Raw genomic sequence first — 21612 nt, forward strand, 5'->3', positions numbered from 1 at the left:
GATATACATTTACACTACACACTGGCACAAGTACTCTCTGTGATTCTTCATGGATTCTCATTGTTCTCCCTTCTCTTCCTTCCATTAATTCTTGTGACTTCTACTGCACTGCATTCATGTATCTTCAGCCCTACTCTTTGATTGTTACCTGTCATCTATCTGAATTTTCTTGGTCAGCTTGTCAAAACCTCAACTCCCTTCATAACTACTTCCTTCTTCACATAACTTTACCCTCAGAGACTCTAAGGGCCTTATTAAGAGGATGGCGGTCTTGAGACCGCCAGCCTCACAGTGGTGATCAGGCCACCCCTTTTGTGGCGGTCAGACTGCTACATTAGGACCCTGATGGCTAAACTGCCAGGATACTGCTAGCACCGCTAGATCCATAATCCCAATTAGCCAGGACGGCGCTACCTGCAGTGCTGCTCCGCTGATTATGACCTCAATATCTGCCAGCCTTTTCAAGGCTGTTTTACTACCATGAAAAGAATGATGAAGAACAAATACAGGGGGCCTCAGTTGGGCCCTTGCACTGCCCATGCACTTGGCATGGGCAGTGCTGGGGTCCCCCGCCGAGCACCATTGCAATGTTTACTGTTTGCTGTTGATTATGAGCTGGCAATAATGCTCCCACATTCTTCCCGCTAAGGTTTATGCACGCCAACCCAGCGGGAAGCTCATAATGGGACTGCCGGGGAGGTAGCCAGTGTGGCAGCAACCTCCCCATCTGAAGTTCAGTGGATGGTTCAAATCGTCCGTCGAACTCCTAATGAGGCCCGAAATGTAATACACAGACCTCATATGCATCTTTACCATTCTTGCTATTCTGGATTTGTAAGAATTCTCTAATTTTTCCATATCTTCTTCTCATGTATTAACCTCGAATCTAAATGTAATTTTTGATGTCCTGATCATTTTTCTTTTTTCCCTTTTATTTTTGTTAGCGTGAACCATCCCCTTAATTCATTCTCTTATCTACCACCCATTTCTGTGCTTCAGCCTCTCACTTTATTTCTATCTTTGCTTCATTGCTCCGAATCTCCCTTTTCTTGATTTTTCTATGTCAAATTGCCCCCTGGGAGAGTGGAGAATCCTAAAATTGTAAAATACTTTGCATCTCTTAGATTCCCAACAGGGGATCTTGAGTATGGGTTGTAGGTGTGAACTGCATATTTATTAAACAGTACATTTAATATTCTTTCAGGAGTCAATTATGAGAGTTTTAATTGAATTTTTAAAGTTTTATATTATCATAAGTGTTAAGTCTTTCTTTGCTAATCAGTTAGAATTTATTGAACTTTGCATAAAGCGTGCCCTACAATCTATCCCTATTCTAATATTCTAAATCAATAAAAGTAAAACATTTTAGTCAATGTATAGCAAAAACAACAGATTTAAGAAGCAGTCTGGTCTGAAAAGCTGTCGCTACTTATAAAGAATACTGTAACAAACGTCTGGTAGAGAATAGTCTAACCAGAAAGCAAATCTGTCTGTGTCCAGAGCTCATATAGAGAGAGTCTATGTCTAAGAACAAGTTTTCTGTTCTTTCCCTGGGGCACATTTATACATGAATACAAAAGATATACAAAATATTGCATAGTTTTATCTCAGACATTAGACAGCCAATCAAATGCACTGACATTTGGACAGTGGGGTTAGCTTGCATTGGGACGGAAATGTTTAACAAAGACAGTACTTCTACAGGATCCAATTAATAAGATTTCTACACAAGTTGTTGTAACTGACAAACTTCCCACTTGTCTTGGTCTCGGAAAGAAAAGACACTCACGTAAATATATTGGATGAATAAACTTAGATTGTGCCTTTCCCATACATCTCCAAACTAACGCCTATTCGTAAAGATTAGTTGGGCAGGTTTCGAAATTCCAATGCTGGTCAGGTGAATAGAGAAAATAAAATATTATAACTCACATTTTTAGCATAGGAAGTTTGTGTTATAGATAGGCCATGCAAACGTTACGATAGAAACATTTTTGCTGAGTTTATGTTTGTTGGAATTAATCAATAATAGCAAATCAAGCAAGTCAAACAAACACAGGTTGCTAACAAGGAAAGGTCATTGCCCATAGAAAAATAGGTGTACTTAGAATATGGATGGGAGACATTAAGTCCAGTAGGACTGGAAACTGAATCAATTTGCTGCATACTCTTGACTTAAGTTACCTTTGACCACATATTTCCTAAGTCACTGTCTCAGCTAACAATGGGGAAGAATAGATGCTGTGATTGTAAACTCTTCAAGGATTGTTAAATTTAAGCTTCTACTAGTTGTCTTCACCTATTGCTCTACAACATTCTCTACTGATGTTTGTAGTAGTGCTATTTCCTCAAATTTTATATTTCCTCTAACAGGGTCATGCAAGGTGTTGAAAGGGAAATGTACTTTTAGATGCAGCTTCCGGTGAGGCCTAGTTTTCACTCAAGTGTTATTTAATTAAATGGATTTGATTTTTTACTACACTGTCTAACATCCTCGCCAGATTGTATTTTGTCTCTACACCTAACCATTTTTCCTTCTTGCTTTCTAATGATGTGTCTCCCCACTTTTGAATGTGCTGATTAAGCAGTCCCCTTCCCACCTTCTCTAAAGCATCCCCAATCATGCTTGATGCCTTCCCTCACAATTGCTCACAATATTCTACGTGAGTGAGTGAAGATGGAAAAAAAACTCAGGCTTCCTTTTTGCTTTCTTCTCTTTTATCATTACATTTCTACTACAACTCCATTCTTTCCCTTGCTAAACAATCCTAATGTCAGTATAATTATTATTTTCTGTCCTCCCACCCATGTCGCCACACTCTTCATTTAATCCACTCCTCTCAACATGACCACCATGCTCCAGACTGGCTTTGTCTGTCTCATACTTTACTACCCAAGCAACAGCACAAAATAAAATGATGAACGGAGTGTTGAAACATTATAAACACTCACTCCCAGTCATAGATCTGGGTTTATTTTGATTGCCACGTCACCCTGGTTGCGACCCAGCCATATGCGAATCAGTCTTGACCCTGCTTCCCATGGAAAGAACCCAGCCTGAGCAAGTCCTCTGTGGCCTCGAAACAAGTTTTGAGTTATCACAACATACAGACAAGAGCCTTAAATAACAGAACTTCTCTCTAAACACACATTTATAGGCGTATGGCATGCTCTCTTTTTCAGGCTTTCTTCAAGATAAATCTATCACTACACAAGTTGTACTTGAGGTTTGAAAAGGAGTTTTACCTGTAAATTATTGATATAACAGCAAACGTAATATCATGGTGCATACCACCTGATTTCAACAAATCTCCTCGCCCTAAAATCAACTTTTTTCCCTACTAACCATCTTTTAAATTATCTTGCATGTAATTTAAAGAGGTAGATACATTTTCTATTTATGAGTGGTCTCCATCTGACAAAAGTGAACATACTTCCTGTTTCATCTTTCATTTTGAAAATGGACTTAGGGAATGTTGGCTCTATAGTGACTTTAGAGGTAGGACTTACTAAATGAGTGCAGGCTTCTAAAAAAAATACTTTTCATTTTGGGATTTTTGCTGGTAAATCTGAAATTGAAAGGAGGCTTCTGAGTTTAGGATGTATTAATAATAACCAATCTCTTATCAAGCAAATAGAAATGTCACTCCACATGTTCTTATTGAATTCCAACTGAATACCCAGATATAAATATTATCAGTGTATGACACCTGTGTCATTTGTTCCCTTATAAAAAGTGAGACACTGGCAGTGCAAGGGGCTTGTAAACAAGTCCCATTATTTCTCTGTCTCTGTGTGAGGCTTTCATCCAAATTGAATTTCCCACTTACAACATTTTAGCAATACTAATACAATTTTAAGTACACATAGTTTGTCGCCATGTATTAATAGCAATAAGGGAGCCTATGCCAGGCTTTCAGTTGTACGATTCCTTTTGTAACCTTCCTCTAGGAAAGATTTGCTAATGTCAGTTTGGTTAGTGACCCTCTTTATTATATTTAGAAACATGCAGGAAAATATCTTTCTGTCTAAGGTTCAGTGGTCTATGTTTGTTTTCTTAGTTCTGAAAAATATATGGAATTTTGTGCAATTTATACGACATAGAAACATGTCAAAATAAACAATGAGTATACTATATATATCAAATCATCCATTTAAAGAACCCAAGATACAAACGTCTTGCAGACAAGGCACATTAAAAGCAAATGTATGTCAAGTTAACCTCTCATAAGTCTTGGAAATCCACTTTAATTCAGAGCCCTACTAAAATCTCTGTTACTGCACTTATAAAAACTATTTGCTATTGAAAGTGACCGTATAAATTCACAAATGGCCATTCATACCAGGCTTTATGGTGCCAGAAATCCATGAATAGACCCTAAGGGCTTTTCTCCCAACTGTGCAATTCTCTTCCACATTGAACTAATGTACTGACAAATGTTCTGAATTGCAACTACACACACCTTTTAGGCCAAATTAAAAAATGTACTTCTGCCAATGTCCAACAGCCAAGCAGTTACATTTGCCTACCTACTATGTTTTGCTGATATTTTCTTTATTTCCTTGATAGGGATAATCCCCCCCTTCAATGTGGGGGTAGTGCAAGTGAGGTTGCTGGTTCAAAATCCCTTCTGGGCACTGGCAAACTCTTGAATGAAGCAGCCCATTACTTACTTACAGGCTGTCTCACTTGATTTCATGTACTTTCAATAGTGACAACATACTCATATCACATAAACCTGGGAAATAGTTAATTGTCCCTCCCAGATTCATTCAAGGATTGAACTGTGGATACAAAAAGGTCTAAGAGTAGTTATTACTGACTCTGGTTCCTACTTAGTCATGCCTACAAGATCAATCCATCATTTCTGTTGGCAGAAGGAAGGGAGATAGGAGAGCATATGAGAGGAGCAGGCCAAACTTGAGCTGAAAAAGATGCAAAACAACATCTGTCTCTTGCTTGGTCACAGACATAGGTCAGTGCCTGGAGTCATCTGGCATCCTATCAATTCTAGACATTTCTGAGCAATAGATAACTTGAGGAGTCCTGGATGGTGTGACTTGCATGGATGCCACCACGTGTTTCGTAAACATAATTCATGACACTGGTCAAATATTGTTAAAAACAAAAGAACAAAAATCCCTCACATTTCTGTGATGAAAAGCACCAGGTTGACTTGGAACATCAAAACTCCCAATTTGTCTCAATAAGAGATGTTCAACGACTTCTACCTCACATGTGTTGGTGAGTCTGCTGGAACTGACAGGAATAGGTTGATTTGTGACAGTGTGTAGTCTATGAGGTGGTATTCGCATGTTCACAATTTTGGCCTATTTCTCTTCCATATATATTCAGCTTACCATCATAAGCAAGCTACTGTTTTTATTAGAAAAAGAGTGGGAAACACTGGATAATAGAACATTTGCCATTTTTATGTAAAGTTCTGGAGTTTTCCTTTAGAAAAATATGATTTTTTTAATTTTAACTCAGATGTTTGAAATTTGCAGATGATTTTGGATAATACACATATTGAGATTCATATAAGACACATCACCATTGTCAGAAATGGGGGCTTTGGTTGGTAGTCAGGTTAACCCCTGTCCAAGCAAGGACCCTCACTCTAGTCAGGGTAAAAGGGAACCACCCTCGGCTAACCCCTACTTACTCCCTTGGTAGCTTAGCACGAGCAGTAGGGTTAACTTCAGAGTTCTAGGTGTAAGGTATTTGTACCAACACACACAGTAACTTAATGAAAACACTACAAAATGACCCAACACAGGTTTCACAAAATAGAAAATATTTATCTAAACAAAACAAGACCAAAACGACAAAAATCCACAATACACAAGTCAAGTTATCACTAAAAATGCCAAAAGAGTCTTCATGAAATTTTAAACACAACGCCAACGCTGTTAGAGTGAAAATGTATCTTGTGTGTGTCAAAAATAACCCTGCATGGGTGAGTGTGCATCAAAAAGGGCTTGCGATGGTCAGTTCACTCATGAGCAAGACCTTGTGTCGTTTCTCCTTTAGTCGGGTCAGCGTACGTCGTTTCTTCTCTCCGCAGGACAACGATGCGTCAATCTGGTGAGTACTCTCAGGTCCGGGCAGGCCTTGCGTCATTTTTACGCGCCCCACGGTGTTTGCGACGGAACTCCACCTGCACGATGATCCGAAAACCACGCAGCACAGGTTGCGATCTCACCAGCCTCCGTCAGCAATGCTGTGCGTCGTTTCTCCAGCCCCGGGCGATGATCTTCCGGTTGCGTTGCAAGTGAGCGGCGATTTTCAGCCATGAAGCCAGCAGCGCGACAATTTTTAATCTGCAGATCTGAGTCACATCGATCGTTTCCCCGCACAGCGTTCTGTGTGGGGATTTCTCACTCTTGGGCTGCCAGCTTCTCCTTTCAGGGTCCCAGGAACTGGATGGGCACCACTTGGCAGAGTAAGAGTCTCTCCAGAGACTCCAGGTGCTGGCAGAGAGAAGTCTTTGCTGTCCCTGAGACTTCAAATAACAGGAGGCAAGCTCTAAAACAAGCCCTAGAAGATCTTCACAAGAAGGAAGGCAACACAAAGTCCAGTCTTTGTCCTCTAGCACAGACAGAAGCAGCAACTGCAAGATAGCTCGACAAAGCACAGTCAGAGGCAGGGCAGCTCTTCTTCCTCAGCTCTTCTCCAGGCAGAGGTTCCTCTTGGTTTCCAGAAGTGTTTTAAAGTCTGTGGTTTTGGGTGCCCTTCTTGTACCCATTTTGCCCTTTGAAGTAGGCCTACTTCAAAGCAAAGTCTCTGTTGATTGTGAAATCCTGCCTTGCCCAGGCCAAGCCCTAGACACACACCAGGGGGTTGGAGACTGCATTGTGTGAGGGCAGGCACAGCCCTTTCAAGTGTGAGTGACCACTCCTTCCCTCCCTCCTAGCACAGATGGCTCATCAGGAAATGCAGACTACACCCCAGATCCCTTTGTGTCACTGTCTGGTGAGAGGTGTAACCAGCCGAACTGTCAAACTGACCCAGACAGGGAATCCACAAACAGGCAGAGTCACAGAAATGGTTTGAGGAAGAAAATGCATTCTAAAAGTGGCATTTTCAAACACACAATCTTGTAATCAACTTTACTAAAAGATGTATTTTTAAATTGTGACCTCAGAGACCCCAAACTCCACATGTCTATCCGCTCCCAAAGAGAATCTACACTTTAATCAGATTTAAAGGTAGCCCCCATGTTAACCTATGAGAGGGATAGGCCTTGCAACAGTGAAAAACGAATTTAACAATATTTCAATGTCAGGACATATTAAACACATTACTATGGGGGTCATTCTGACCGCGGCGGACGGCGGTCGCCGCCCGCCAAGCGGTTCCCGCCGAAAGACCGCTCCGCGGTCAAAAGACCGCAGCGGTCATTCTGGCTTTCCCACTGGGCCGGCGGGCGACCGCCGAAAGTCCGCCCGCCAGCCCAGCGGGAAACACCCTTCCCACAAGGACGCCGGCTCAGAATGGAGCCGGCGGAGTGGGAAGGTGCGAAGGGTGCAGTTGCACCCGTCGCGAATTTCAGTGCCTGCAAAGCAGACACTGAAATTCTTCGTGGAGCCCTCTTACGGGGGCCCCGCGGCACCCCCTACCGCCATCCTGTTCCTGGCAGGAGAACCGCCAGGAACCGGATGGCGGTAGGGGGTGTCAGAATCCCCATGGCGGCGGAGCGCGCTCCGCCGCCATGGAGGATTCTCAAGGGCAGCGGGAAGTCGGCGGTACACCGCCGACTTTCCGTTTCTGGCCGCGGCTGAACCGCCGCGGTCAGAATGCCCAGCGGTGCACCGCCAGCCTGTTGGCGGTGCTACCGCCGACCTCCGCCATGGCGGTAATTACCGCCAGGGTCAGAATGACCCCCTATATGTCCTACTTTAACCATATATTCCACCCTGCCCTTAGGGGTGCCTTACATGTAAGAAAAGGGAAGGTTTAGGCCTGGCAAGTGGGTACACTTGCCACGTTGAATTTACAGTTAAAACTGCACATACAGACACTGCAATGGCAGGTCTGAGAAATGATTACAGTGCTACTTATGTGGGTGGCACAACCAGTGCTGCAGGCCCACTAGTAGCATTTGATTTACAGGCCCTGGGTACCTCTAGTGCACTTTACTAGGGACTTACTAGTAAATCAAATATGCCATTCATGGATAAACCAAATACATACACATTTTGTATAGGAGCATTTGCACTTTAGCACTGGTTAGCAGTGGTAAAGTGCCCAGAGTAACAGAAACAGCAAAATCAGAGTCCAGCACACATCAACAACCTGGGAAACAGAGGCAAAAAGTTAAGCGAGACCACACCAAGGATGAAAAGTCTAACAACCATAGATTCTTCTTTGTCTCTAGCTTTTAGAAATGCTTAGAAATGCCTGGGATTATTAGGTTTCGCTTGGTACCAGTAGAAACCTGGCCCCATGTATTGCAGATATCCCCAAAGAAATCTCCCTCATGAAACACCATGTGAGAAATCAAGTTGTTAGTGGGAACCTTTGTCAAGCAACAGCCACAATCTTGTGCCGGGTGAACCACAAAAATTCACTAAATTTACCTGTGCTCAACCCTGGGTAACTTGGCACAAAAAGTAGTCTCATGTAACTTAGAGGCAATATGTAAAGTATTTATATAGTTCACAAACAGTAATAACATGAAGACACAACACATGAAAAATCCTACACCAATTTAGAAAAAATAGAGTACATTTTTATTAATTATTTGACACCAGAATTACAAAAATCCAATCAGTAGAACCAATGTTTTTAAGTTTTTACTAAAAACTAGCACCAAAAACGTTAGAGCACCAACTGCGGATGTCTAGTCCCATGAGACCGGGTCAAAGTCAAAAGAATATGGCAGACTGAGCTGGAACAAGGTTCAGATACAAGAAGTGTATTGGTCCCAGTCAACGCTTACCTTCAGACTTAGAAGAATTCTTGAGAGAACTGTTCTGGGAAGGTAAAGTTCAGCAGGGCAAGACTGCAGGAGGTGTCCATCATCAGATAGCACTGGGTCGAAGCACAGTGAAGATTTCTACACTCAGACTTAAGGGCTCATCGCAAGTTTGTCAGTCTCAACAGAGGACCACAAAACTCATGGGGAGGGAGCTGCCACCATGGCAGTGGTGTAACCCCTTGCCCTATTACCTGACCTGGCTGACTGATGGAAACCTTGAAATAGAGCGTTCCCCCTGATATGACCGGTGGGAACCGTGATACTAGATAGCACTCTGGACCTTTAAAGGAGCCGAATGCTATCTCCTAGTACAGAGGGGGTGGCAAAACACCCTCAGAATGCCCACTGTCTGCTTTGCAGGGGATGCTGGCCAGGGGTGCTTCTGCACTGCCCATGGGCATGGACAGTGCAGGGTCCCCCCTGCGGCCCCCTGAATTTATTCTATGCCAACCTTTTCATGGTGGTGAAACTGCCATGAAAAGGCTGGCGGAGACCAGCTGGCAGAGAACAAGGTTGTAATCAGCAGGGCAGCACTGAGTTCAGTGCTGCCTTTTCTGATTGCAACCAAGGCCACCATCACCCCGTCAGGATCATGGCGGAGTCAGCAGTCAAATCACAGTTCAACCACCAAACTCGTAATGCGACGGTCAAACTGCCAAAGCCGTGGCAGTCCAACCGCCACTGCAAGGCTGTTGGTCTTGTGACCCCCAGCCTCATAATGAGGCCTCTAGTCTCTCAAATGGAAATCAGAAATCTCCAGTGGGATGAGGCAGAGAATGTAGCTGAACATAGTTCCACAAGGAAAAGAACGTAGCAGGAAAAGCTACAAAGTCAATCTGACTGGCAATGCACCTCAGGTGGATAGGCAAGCCGGTTGATCCTGGTCCCCTCCAAAATCTCAGAGCAGTTTTTGTCACAAACTGTACCCCACTTTGAATTTCAGCTATCTGGTCACTTTCAGAATCACTTCCAAGGGTCCAGGATAGGGGGGAGCACCACTGAAAGAATGAAGACCTGGGTTTAGGTTTGGGTCTAAGTAGAAGGGAATCTTTGGCGTCCCTGAGGCTCAGATCAGAAGGCTAGCAAAGTAGCCCTCTGGAGACATTCTGGTGGTCTTGGATCCAGTCCTTTTTCTCCAGGCAAAAGGGCGTCAGGGCAGAAATAGCAGTTCAGCAAGGCAGCAGCATGTCAGCACTGCACCAGAGCAGTAGTCCTTTTAGTGGCACAGCTATCCCTTTTCCTGGCAGAGTATCCACGGGTCCAGAACCACAGGGCTTTCCTTCTTGAAGGTGGAAGAAGCTTCCACACAGTGGCTTTATAGTGCATGGAATTTCTCAACTCCTGTGCCCCCTGGCTCCAAGCTGACTGCATTGACAATGTGTGTGTAGGTGTTCAGCCCTTTTTTATGTGAAGGCAGAACACGTCCTATTAAGTTGATAGTGGGTCTGTGCTTAGCTCCACCCCTCGCCCTGCCAGCAGATGGCCTATTGAGGCACACCTACCCCTCTAGTGTATGAATGATTGGGAGGAATTCACAAAGTCTGTCAGTTATACCACGTCATGTGTCAGAAGGCAGGCTACAGGTACAAAATGGCTGAGGGCAGAAAAATGCCAACTTTCTAAAAGTGCCATTTTCAAAATTGTAATCAGAAACCTGCCTTTATCATTAAATGGTGTTTTACTACAATTTCAAAGACATCAAACATGAGACAATTAACTGCTCCAAATTAGAAATGACAGCTTTCTAAATGGAATAAGAAATCCCAAATGTTGCCCTATGGGAGGAGTAGACCTCATAGTAGTGAAAAATGAATTTAGAAGTTGTTCACTACCAAGACATATGAAACCAAAATGTACATGTCCAAACTTTTTGTTACACAACACGCTGCCCTATGGGCTACCTAGCCCTTAACCTTATCAGTGATGTATATGTAATAAAAAGGAAGTTTAGAGCTTAGTAAAACACTTTTAATGCCAGGTTGACATGGCAGATTAGAACTGCATTCAGGCTGCTGTGGTAGGCCTGGGATATATTTAACAGAGTTACTTAAGAGGGTGGCACAATAAGTGCTTCAAGCCGACCAGTAGCATTTAATTTACAGGTCTGGGTATATGGTATAGCAATCTAAAAGGGATTTACAAGTAAATTAAATATGCCAAATATGTATCTGCCAATTTAACCATGGTTTAGGGGAGTTAACACTGACATTTTAGCACTGGTTAGCAGTGGTAAAGTGCACAGAGTTCTAAGACCAACAAAAATAAGTTCAGCAAAATGGAGGATAGAGGCAAAATGTTTGGGGGAAGACCACCCAAAGGCAGACAGGTCTAACAAAACTCCAAATGTCTGATACCCACAAACTCAGAAGTATATGCATTGTGGTTGAGCCTTCACATGGATATGTTCCTTAGTGAGGAAGACATTAGGGAAGTACCTTGTTTTGGGGAAATAAATGCTGAAAACAGACACACTTGTTGATTGGCACTTTGTCTTGGCCAGTAAATCAGGGTGAGAGTAATCTGCCACCAAGCAATAGGAACTTTTTGATATGTATATGTTGGAAATAAATGGTTGTAGTATGTTTCCATACAGTCTGGGAGTTACACCTGCAAGCAAGGATAGATAGCTTAATCTGGCATTTTTCTCTTAGTTGCCTCCCGAATTTCCCAAGTGCTCTGCACCCAGTTCATTGCCAGTGGGCACACTGAACCCATAGAAAGCCCATACATGCCTTATACCCCAAAGCTGAGGCAAACCAAAGGATTTAAGTGGGGGGATGAAGCTCTAGCAAGTGTATTTTCCTAAGGGAGATTGGAGGAATTGTTTGGAAAAGCGGTTGCTAAGAATTTAAACAAATTGCCATTAATTGCAATCAGTCAGTGAATCAGCATGGAGGAGATCTTGCACACAGTCAAATAAACATTATGATGTGTTGATAATTAAAAATATATAGCTATGGTGTGTTTCCATACAGCCCAGAGTTGATGTCTGTGACCCAAAAAACAGGTAGCTTAATGCAACAATTTTTTCGTATTTGCTTTTAAAATGTCTAAAATGCACTGCAACCTTTTTTTGTCTTTGGGCACTCTTAACCCATGGAAATATCATTAACCTCTAACACCCCCAGGCCCATAAAAACAGCTGAGGTCGGTTGCAGTTACTTAAATATTTTTTTTAAAAAGGTACTCATCCAGTTTCTCACCATGTGAACACAATTTGTTTATGCATGTTGATTACCCTTTCCCTCAAGAGACCCTAAAGAACAAAGCCTTGACAATAATATGTTTCTGACTGAGGGAGATGATGGGAAATTACTAATTCTTTTAACACATTACTAAAAATCTGATAAAGTTTAATTTAAGTGTGATCTCCTGGCCAGCGAATCCGCATGAGCGACCTCTAATAACCAGTGAAAGAAACTGTTATATTTGTAGAAGTTAAGAATATATGTTTGGGGTATGTTTCCATGGGCAGTAAAACCTGTGACGAAAAACTTGTGAGCTGCCTTAAAAAATGCACTGCACCCAGTTTATCGAACTGGCCATACAGTCAATCAGGCATGTTCCTGTGGGCTGGAGACCCAAGGACCGTTTTCCATCTGCCAGTGCTTCTGTCACTAGATGCAACACAAAAGGATGATGGACAGAGTCCTGAAACTTTTCAAACACCCACCTCCAGTCACAGACCTTGATTTAATCCATCTTTCACCATGCCACTCCAGTTTGGACCCAGCCATATGCAAATCAGTCTTGCCCCTGTTCCTCATGGAAACAATCCTGTATGATCTGCTAGACCAGGTCCTCCCTGGACCAGAAACAAACATCCTGACACTGGTTTCAGGGTATCACCCTTCGTCAGCCAGGGGAGCTTGATTCCAGTAGCACAGTGAGCACGGGAGCCACATATGGGCACACCCTTCCCACTTTAGGGTGAGTTTAGCAACACAAAAGGATGAGGAACAGAGTCCTGAATCATTTCAAACACTCACCCCCAGTCACAGTTATGGGTTTAATCCATTGTTCTTTTGCTCACCATGCTACCCCAGTTTGGACCCAGCAATATACAAATCAATCTTGACCCTGTTCTCCATGGAAACAGTCCAGCCTGAACTGCCAGGCCAGGTCCATATGTGCAGGTGAAAATGTTTGGGGATACAGTAGTTTCAACCTGAAGCATCAGCATTTGCATGACCAGTGAGCCTCTGTCTGTTGTGCACTGCCAGACCATAAAACATCTAAAACAGACTGGAATGTAACACTTGGTGCTGCACACAAGTCCCAAAGAAAGAACAAAAGATATTGATGGTTCAGTGACTTTTGTTGACTGCCTTAGGGGAGTGGATCAGTTCTTATTCAGCAGAAGATTAGCTGAGCCCCATCTTCTGCCATGGTTGGTTGCCTCTGCTCACATATAGGGGGTCATTCTGACCCCGGCGGTCAAGGACCGCCGGGGCCGGGGTCGGCGGTAGCACCGCCAACAGGCTGGCGGTGCTCCGCCGGGCATTCTGACCGCGGCGGTACAGCCGCGGCCAGAAACGGAAAGTCGGGGGTGTACCGCCGACTTTCCGCTGCCCATGGGAATCCGCCATGGCGGCGCAGCTTGCTGCGCCGCCATGGGGATTCCGACCCCCTCACCGCCATCCTGTTCCTGGCGGTTCCGCCCGCCAGGAACAGGATGGCGGTGAGGGGTGTCGTGGGGCCCCTGGGGGCCCCTGCAGTGCCCATGCCAATGGCATGGGCACTGCAGGGGCCCCCGTAAGAGGGCCTCACTTTGAATTTCAGTGTCTGCTCAGCAGACACTGAAATTCGCGACGGGTGCTACTGCACCCGTCGCACATCCTCCACTCCGCCGGCTCCATTCGGAGCCGGCATCCTCATGGAGGGCTGTTTCCCACTGGGCTGGCGGGCGGCCTTTTGGCTGTCGCCCGCCAGCCCAGTGGGAAACCCAGAATAACCGCGGCGGTCTTTTGACCGCGCAACGGTATTCTGGCGGTTCCCTCCAGGCGGGCAGCTCCCGCCACCCGCCGGGGTCAGAATGACCCCCATAGTCTGCATTTTACCCTTGTGGCTCTCCTGTGTTGTGTGGCCTTCCCATTTGTCCATTTCCTACCTGCTCTTTATGTCATACCCAATTTTCAAGATTCACCCCTCCTCACTCTCACATCATTCTCACATAAAGTACCTCTGGTTTTACTTGTCTGTGACTCTAGGAGTAAGGTGTGAGAGAAATAAGTTGAGAAGTCGGGTAGAAAGGAGACTGGGGTCCAAAGGGATGTAGAGTGGGAATGTGGTGCTAAGGAAAAGCAGAAGGGAAAAAGCAGAGAGGGAAGGTAGCACGAAAAAGAGAGAAATAAAGGAGAAGGAGGAAAGATGAGGAATAAGTAAAGGTGTAGAGGGCTACTTAGGACAGAAAGTGAGGAGAACAAGAAAAATGAGATAGACAAAGATAAGCATTAGGAGGAAAGGAAGACCAAGGTACGTTGTAGGAGGATGACAGAGAATGGTATTAAGAAGAGGGGAGCAAAAAAGGGGAGGAGTCAGATTAAACTAATAGAGTTGATATAGAATCCTTGTAGTGGTCGGTCTCACTCAATTTATTCTGTATCTCTATGCAGGGTTGATATGACAACATTTTCCAGGGCTGCGTTTGGTTCTGCCTTTTTTGGGTCCTGAACCCACAGAAAACCTATTTTGTTCCCCCACACTGAAGACACCCAGGGGTACAATGTTGGGACCAAAGCTTGGACGTGATATATTCCTATATGAAAGAAACCAGAGATTTCCGATGCTTTGGAGAAAAAAAACTGCAAAACTCTGACAAACATCATATTAGTGTGTCCGACTGATACAGCCAGTGAGAGCAAGGGAGGTCCAGCTTACACCAATAGCTTAGGCCATGTAGAATTTGAAAATATTTAGGTGTACACATTGCTTGTAGTTTTGGATTTCCATATATTTTATCTAATGAGCAGTGAATCATGAACAGTGATGCTGCCACAATATATGATCTTCACTTATATTAAATGAATGATTGTGAAGACTACGGGACATATTTACAAGAACTGAAGCATTGCTGTTTTGCGGCAGCACTGCGTCATAGTAAGTTGCGCTGGGTCAAAACAGCTTATGACGCCATGTATTCATCATATTTACAACACGACGCACCATAGTGTTGGTTTCAAGGATGCGTTAGAAATACAGACACATCCAAGGGAAGGATTTTGTAACGCATCCACATTTCTGAACTTGGGCTTATAACTAGCGCAACTTCAGCAATGTGTCAACGCATAGGCGATGTGTTAATTCTGACTGATGTTAGCAGCCTTATGTGTCAGGACCAATGTAATAGAAAATGAAATGGTGAAAAACTTACCTTTAACTCTAATATATTAGTCCTGGATGTACTACAGACAAGGATGGAGTTTGGCTATATGTCCCATTACAATAGGCATAGTTTACTCTTGTGTATGTACGTACCTAAGTATGTGTGACGTATTGAGTGACAGTATCATGTGAGTGGATACAAGTACGTAGTGTAATGTAAGGTGGCAACTAATGTGTTAACTACTTACCTGCTGTGCTTTGGAATATTCTTTGTTAGACTTGGTGACCCATTCCTATATGGAGATGTGGCAATTCTATCCTGTCCATGTCCCTTCTATGGAGTACACAGCATCACATTGCACTGTTGCAGTGGATGTTTATATCCTAGGTGCCATGTTTCAGGATGGTCAAGGGGAGCTACAACATGATTATTACATGTGTATGCATACTACTAGTTTAGCGGATGTGATATTATACCATTACCATGTGTAAAGTGACTTCAGCTGGGCAGATTCCTATTGAAAAGCCACTTCGTTATTTCCTATGTCTGGTTTGAAGAGGCACAGGAATTTTGACGCCATCCATGCTTAGTGCAATGCATCTCAAAGATGAGTCACACATTGAAAAACTTGTAAATATCACTGTGCCAGTTCTAAGTGGGTCTATATGTGGGAGCCCTATCCTGCATATATCATAAACTGTGTGGTGCAGCCAATTTAAGAGCAGGTATTTTTTGACACAGGCCTACAAAAACTGAGTATTGGGCCTAAAGTGTTGTTCTGTAAATGTAAGTCAATATGGAGCAGAAAATGCATTGCAGATATGTCAAAAAACATGATGCAACCGCAGTGTAAGCTCCTTCCAAATATGCTCCTACATTCCCTAGGAAAGTATTGCCGGAGTCCAGACATTCAGGGCATCATTTCCTTTGTTAGTGTTTGGAACTTATGTTTCTCCATTTGAGAGGAGCAGCAAAAATATTGATCAAATTTGCTGAAAAAGTTAAAGTCCAATTTTTCATGACATCTTTAGGCTGAAAATGCATATTGATGCTGCGTTTACACCAATACATAACCGCTGAATGTGGGGAAAAAACAGAAATCTTTTATGGGTGCATAAAGAGACTAAAGAGGTACATGTGTTTAAACTAGCTAATGCTGACTAAAAGGCGACACTGTAAGGGTATTCTAGATGGCATTAAAAGTGCTACAAATTATATGGAAACATTGAAAATTTAATATAAAGTGTACTGAATGTAATATATTATGGGCGTCCTAATTGCTCGAATTACGTTTAGATTAGGCCCTGTAGTATCTTTGGAAACTGTGAAGCAACTATTATTTTTAATTACAGCATTTAATGTGTTTTAATATGGGTTTCTTCGCTTGTAGTGCAGTTTTAAATGGTGTGCTACGTCTATATTATTTATAGATTAGTATCAATTGAAGTAAATAAAATTGTGTAGCATACATCACACCCATGCGCGTTTTATGAAAATAAGTTGAAAAATGTGATCTCAACAGATGAAACACATTACACAGAAATACGATGACTTTAGCATATACCAAACTGCAGTTAACTCTGGAATTCACTGTGCTCAAAATGACTAATTGTGCCATTTGTCTGATTAAGCACACTGTTTTATCTCTCAAGAAGCTAAGGTGGCCTCTAAATAAATCATGTTCCTCTTATCAGAGACCATTTCGTATGTTTAATGTCTGCAAATGTATGGCCTGTAACCTAGCCATGTATTTTATTATGAAACTATGTTAATTACGTGCAATATACACTTACAATCCCTGCGATAAAATGTTTCACAAGCTATAAAATTATCCATAGTAAATGTTCCCCGGTGTACCATTGGCACCTTCAATGCATATTTTTCTCCTGTGGAACTTAAAGGGTGTCGGGTGGGATCTATAATGTATCTCATTAAAAGGAAAGATAAACTGGCATGACAATATTGGACATATTATCCACATAATAAATGAGCTGTAATTCAGTGTTCTGCTAATTAATTTGTTCATTCGCCGTTCTATACTTTTCAGGCGAGTACATTGTCATGACCACCCACTTCCACCTCAAGAGGAAAATTGGTTATTTTGTGATCCAGACCTATCTGCCCTGCATCATGACAGTCATCCTGTCACAAGTTTCGTTCTGGCTTAATCGGGAGTCTGTACCCGCCCGAACTGTTTTTGGTGAGTTTTGTCACAATTTTGTGAATCTATTATTTTGTTTTCGAAGTAATTGAGACTTTTATTGCATAGTAGCCTGAGGAAAAACACTCTCAGGCATCGTTGCAGGTTTTAATTCCTAGGTAATAAGAAACGTGGAGATGCGAACCGCTGAAGCTGTAATCTTGGTGAGGTTGGCTCAATCTCTTGTCTTTCTGAGGACAGTGAATTGAGTACCATTAAATTAGGTAATAGTAACTGTGTTATTTAAATCACTTAAAAATGTCAGAAGGCATGAAAAAAGTGTTATATAAAAACAATTTATTAATCCATATCAGCTGCGATGCGCAAACGATGTGAAGTTATTATTTTTATGTTGTCCATTTTGATGTTTCTCCAAGACATGGGATCAATGCTTAATTGGTGCTCGTTGTTTCCGGCACTTATTTTTGAGGGCCGGTGCTTATTCTTCTGCCTCAAGCATTTGGTGTGAGCAAAATACACATATGGGAAAGACAGGAGAAGTGAAAAACAAAAAAGTGCCACAAAGGGAGAAAGTAGAAAGCTGCAAGAGTTAACTGAAGGGGCAGGGAGTGGCTTTAAATGGATTGACGAGGCCCAAGATGGCTTCAGGATTACCCAGCCACAGTATTCCGTGTTCCCACATTTAATTACAGCAGCTGCACGTTTAGCAGGAGGGTTCTGGGCACTGGCACGTTTTTATTTACATTTTAAGCACTGCATGGGATAGACGTTTTTACAGAACACACAATGGTTGTGGTGGTCATTGATTTGCTTTTTTTGATCCACAGATCACATAATCTAGATTTGGGGCCAAGTTTATCAATTTTATGCCATTATTTAGGACCATATTATATTTATTTATCATTGTTTTACACATTATTTCACGCATTATTTCACATTGCTGCACTGCATTAAAGGGAGAGGGAAGGATTGTGCCATATCTATTAAGATATGGACTATTCCTGCTCTCTGCCTGTGCTAGCGCACACACTGCTGCCTAGCGCCAACACAGACAGCTGTTAACCATGGTGCAAGGGTGCTTGCACTGCAGACAGGATTGTTTTTGGTGCAGAAAGAAATACCTTCCTGCACAAAAGCAATCCTCTGAAGCGTTCTCCTCTTTCTATGTGTGCTGTAGAATGCAGCACATGTAGAAAGAGGAAAAAATGAGGATAATGAAAGACATTTTTCCTTGTTATGCCTCCCCTGGGAAGGTGTTGCATTTTGACGCATTCCCAGGTTTACCAGTCTTGGCAAATCTGGTAATGTGCCAAAAACCATGGAAGGATCCATGGGAACACCCACGATCCACCCATGCAATGCCTCTCTGGGGTAGAGTAACGCAAGGCAGTGACTTGCACTCCATTGCCTTACTCCAGGTTTACCAGGCCACACAGATTGCCTTGTGTGACTTGGTAAATATCATTCTAGGTTTTGCGTCGCCTTTGCGCTGTCTAGGGCGACACAAAACTTTGATAAATATGTACCTTAGTTTTTCCGAGTTTGCAGGCTGGTATGAAGCATAGCTGTGGATTGATTGTTTCCTTTTGTGATTTTTTAATGGAAGGGGTAATTTCGGCTTTAGAGTGAAAGTTGACTGTTTACTCTTTTTGAATTTGTAGTACAAAGTGGCTCTTGGACTCAAACTTCAAGCATGTTGGGAGTTTGATTTGTTTGCATGGATTAAGGTCTACCATAGCAGATTAGAGAGGTGGTTTGTGTTTTTCCATTTTCTTCCACCCATTACAGCATACACCATATGGCAATGGGCTAGATCATTTCAACCATTGGCTAACATCCATGCCATATCATAATGTGCATATCCAAACCTAAAGTAGTTCCATTAGGTCCGAAGGACTACCAGATCTGCCAACTTTCACATTACTTTTATACTGTGAGGAGGGAGCAGTGCCTTGAAGGGGTTGGGGTATGTTGTGGAGAGAGGACCTTTCAGATAGTGGGCAAAATCCATCATATTGGCTTTGCCAATGCTTTTTAGTTTATGGTGAAAATTACAGGGGCTAAGATGGGTGATGAGAGTTGGGAGGTGAGGTAATGTTACTCTTTCCATTGCTTTGACAGTAGGCAGCAGGGACCCACTTTGATTTTCCTTACTTTATAATCTGAGAAGAATGAAAAAAACAAACTCAGGCACTCGAGGCATACAGTACTGTCCGAGCCTTGTTGGCCTCTCATAAAGTACTCTATCACCACCAGAAAGGTGGAAGGCTGAGTGAAGCACACCTTATATGTAACTGACGTTGTACCAAGCCTACTAGTGCCTTGTAGACGCCTCTAAATATCTGTTATTCTTTATCTCAATTGATGAGCCATTGATCAGAGATAAAATTAATGTTTTACTATTGCATTCTGCAAAAAAGACTAATGTGACACACTAATATCATTGACAAAATAGCAAAGGACAAAATATTGCAAGGTAAGTATGTAACTTGTGCAGTTGATATTCAGGATCCACAACAACAAAACGCCACCCTTATTACACCAGGACATCAGTTTGTTTGGGCATTTCATTAAGAAACAGCTGCTAATTGTACACAATCTTCTTCATAAAAAAATAATATGTTCTTGAACAAGTCATGCGCACATTAGAGGGAGAAGGGAAGACTGGTGCTTAAAACCCCCTAAACAAACTTTCTCAGCAGCCAAATACAGAAACTGATAAGGAAGGTTCCTGTGGCTCTCCTTTAGCCATGTTGGCCAAGCTCAATACACAGACCTACAAGAAATACTAGGGGCCTTATTACAACATTGGAGGTTTGACCAGCTGACTGCCAATGCTGCAGGAGGATGCCACCTTTATACCAGTGGTGTTGCCCCCTGCCCTATTACAGCACCCGGCGGGAACATTGTAATAGGGCATCCACCCTGGTCAGTCAGGCGGGTACAGTGCGGAGTCCTATATCAAAGCAGAAAGTGCGCATTCTGATGGTACTGGGCGGGAGAGTCCCTGTACTGCCCACACTGGCTTTCCACCAGCCTGTTCATAGTGGGGTCCCCGCAATGAAAAGGCTGGCTGAAAGTGGGGTTGTAATGAGCCAGGTAGCACTGAGGTCAGCACCGCCCTGGCTGGTTACAGCTCCGACAGCCATCAGACTATTGGGAACTCTGGTGGTGGAATCTGGCAGTCAGACCACAGGATTGCAGCGGACCGACCGCCACCACAAGTCTGGCAGTTTTAGAACTGCCAGACTCGTGATCCGGCCTAAATGTTAGACATTGGGTCTCTAGTTTGCAGAGGTATGAACCCTGTCCAAGTAGGTAGGGACCACAATCCTAGTCAGGGTAAGTCACAACACAACCTACATTATCCTGTGCTTACCTTCTGGTAGCTTGGCACAGAGCAGACAGGCTTAACTTACCAGGCAATGTGAGGAGTATTTGTGCAATCATTTATACAGTAACTGTAACTTATACAGTAACAGTGGAAACACCACAAAAAGTTCTCCACACCAGCAGATAATATCCATCTGAATAAAATAAGACCAAAATGTCAAGAATCCAGTCTGCTCAAGTAAAGGTATCACTTTTTAGAAGTTTAGGTAAGTCCTAATCAATAGGAATCAAGGGTTTAAACTTTTCAGCACAAAGTACCTGGGGTGCATCAAAAATAACGACTCAGGGGGCCACAGAGGAGGAGATGACTTGGAAAGTAAAGTGATGCTTCATTTTTTTCTAACATGGCAGAGGGGATGCATCAATTGTTTCTACAAGGGCAAGGTGATGCGTCAGTTTCCGAGTGCACAGCCTCAGCTCCTTACTGCGGTGCGGGGGTATTTTCATGCCCAGGAACGATATGTGAAAAATCCAAAATGTGCTGCGATGACTAATTAGGTTCTAAATCAATTAGGAGGCACTGTGTTGATTTTGCAGGTGATGCGTCGGTTTTCCAGTGCAGTGGATTTTCTTTCTCTGATGAAGTCTTTTATGGTCCTCAGACTTCTTAACATGAGGCAAGCTCAGTCCAAGCCCTTGGAGATCACTTGTGGGGGATGACAAAGTCCTCCCAGCAGAGGCATGGAGCAGCAGACAGCAGGGCAACAAGCAGGGAAGCAGTCCTTCCAGAAACACAGTCCAGATGAGCC

General features: G+C 43.1%; 1 protein-coding gene across 1 annotated transcript in view; it reads left to right on the top strand.

The window, feature by feature from the left end:
• LOC138265760 (gamma-aminobutyric acid receptor subunit alpha-3-like) overlaps positions 1 to 21612 on the top strand; it is a 1591340-nt gene that overhangs the window by 1308957 nt on the left and 260771 nt on the right. The window contains exon 9 of the mRNA XM_069213778.1: positions 17357 to 17509. Coding sequence (XP_069069879.1) covers positions 17357 to 17509 — 153 coding nt within the window. The remainder of the gene's footprint in view (positions 1 to 17356; positions 17510 to 21612) is intronic.

Source organism: Pleurodeles waltl, chromosome 2_1 (genome assembly GCF_031143425.1).
Source record: "Pleurodeles waltl isolate 20211129_DDA chromosome 2_1, aPleWal1.hap1.20221129, whole genome shotgun sequence".
Taxonomy (NCBI): domain Eukaryota; kingdom Metazoa; phylum Chordata; class Amphibia; order Caudata; family Salamandridae; genus Pleurodeles; species Pleurodeles waltl.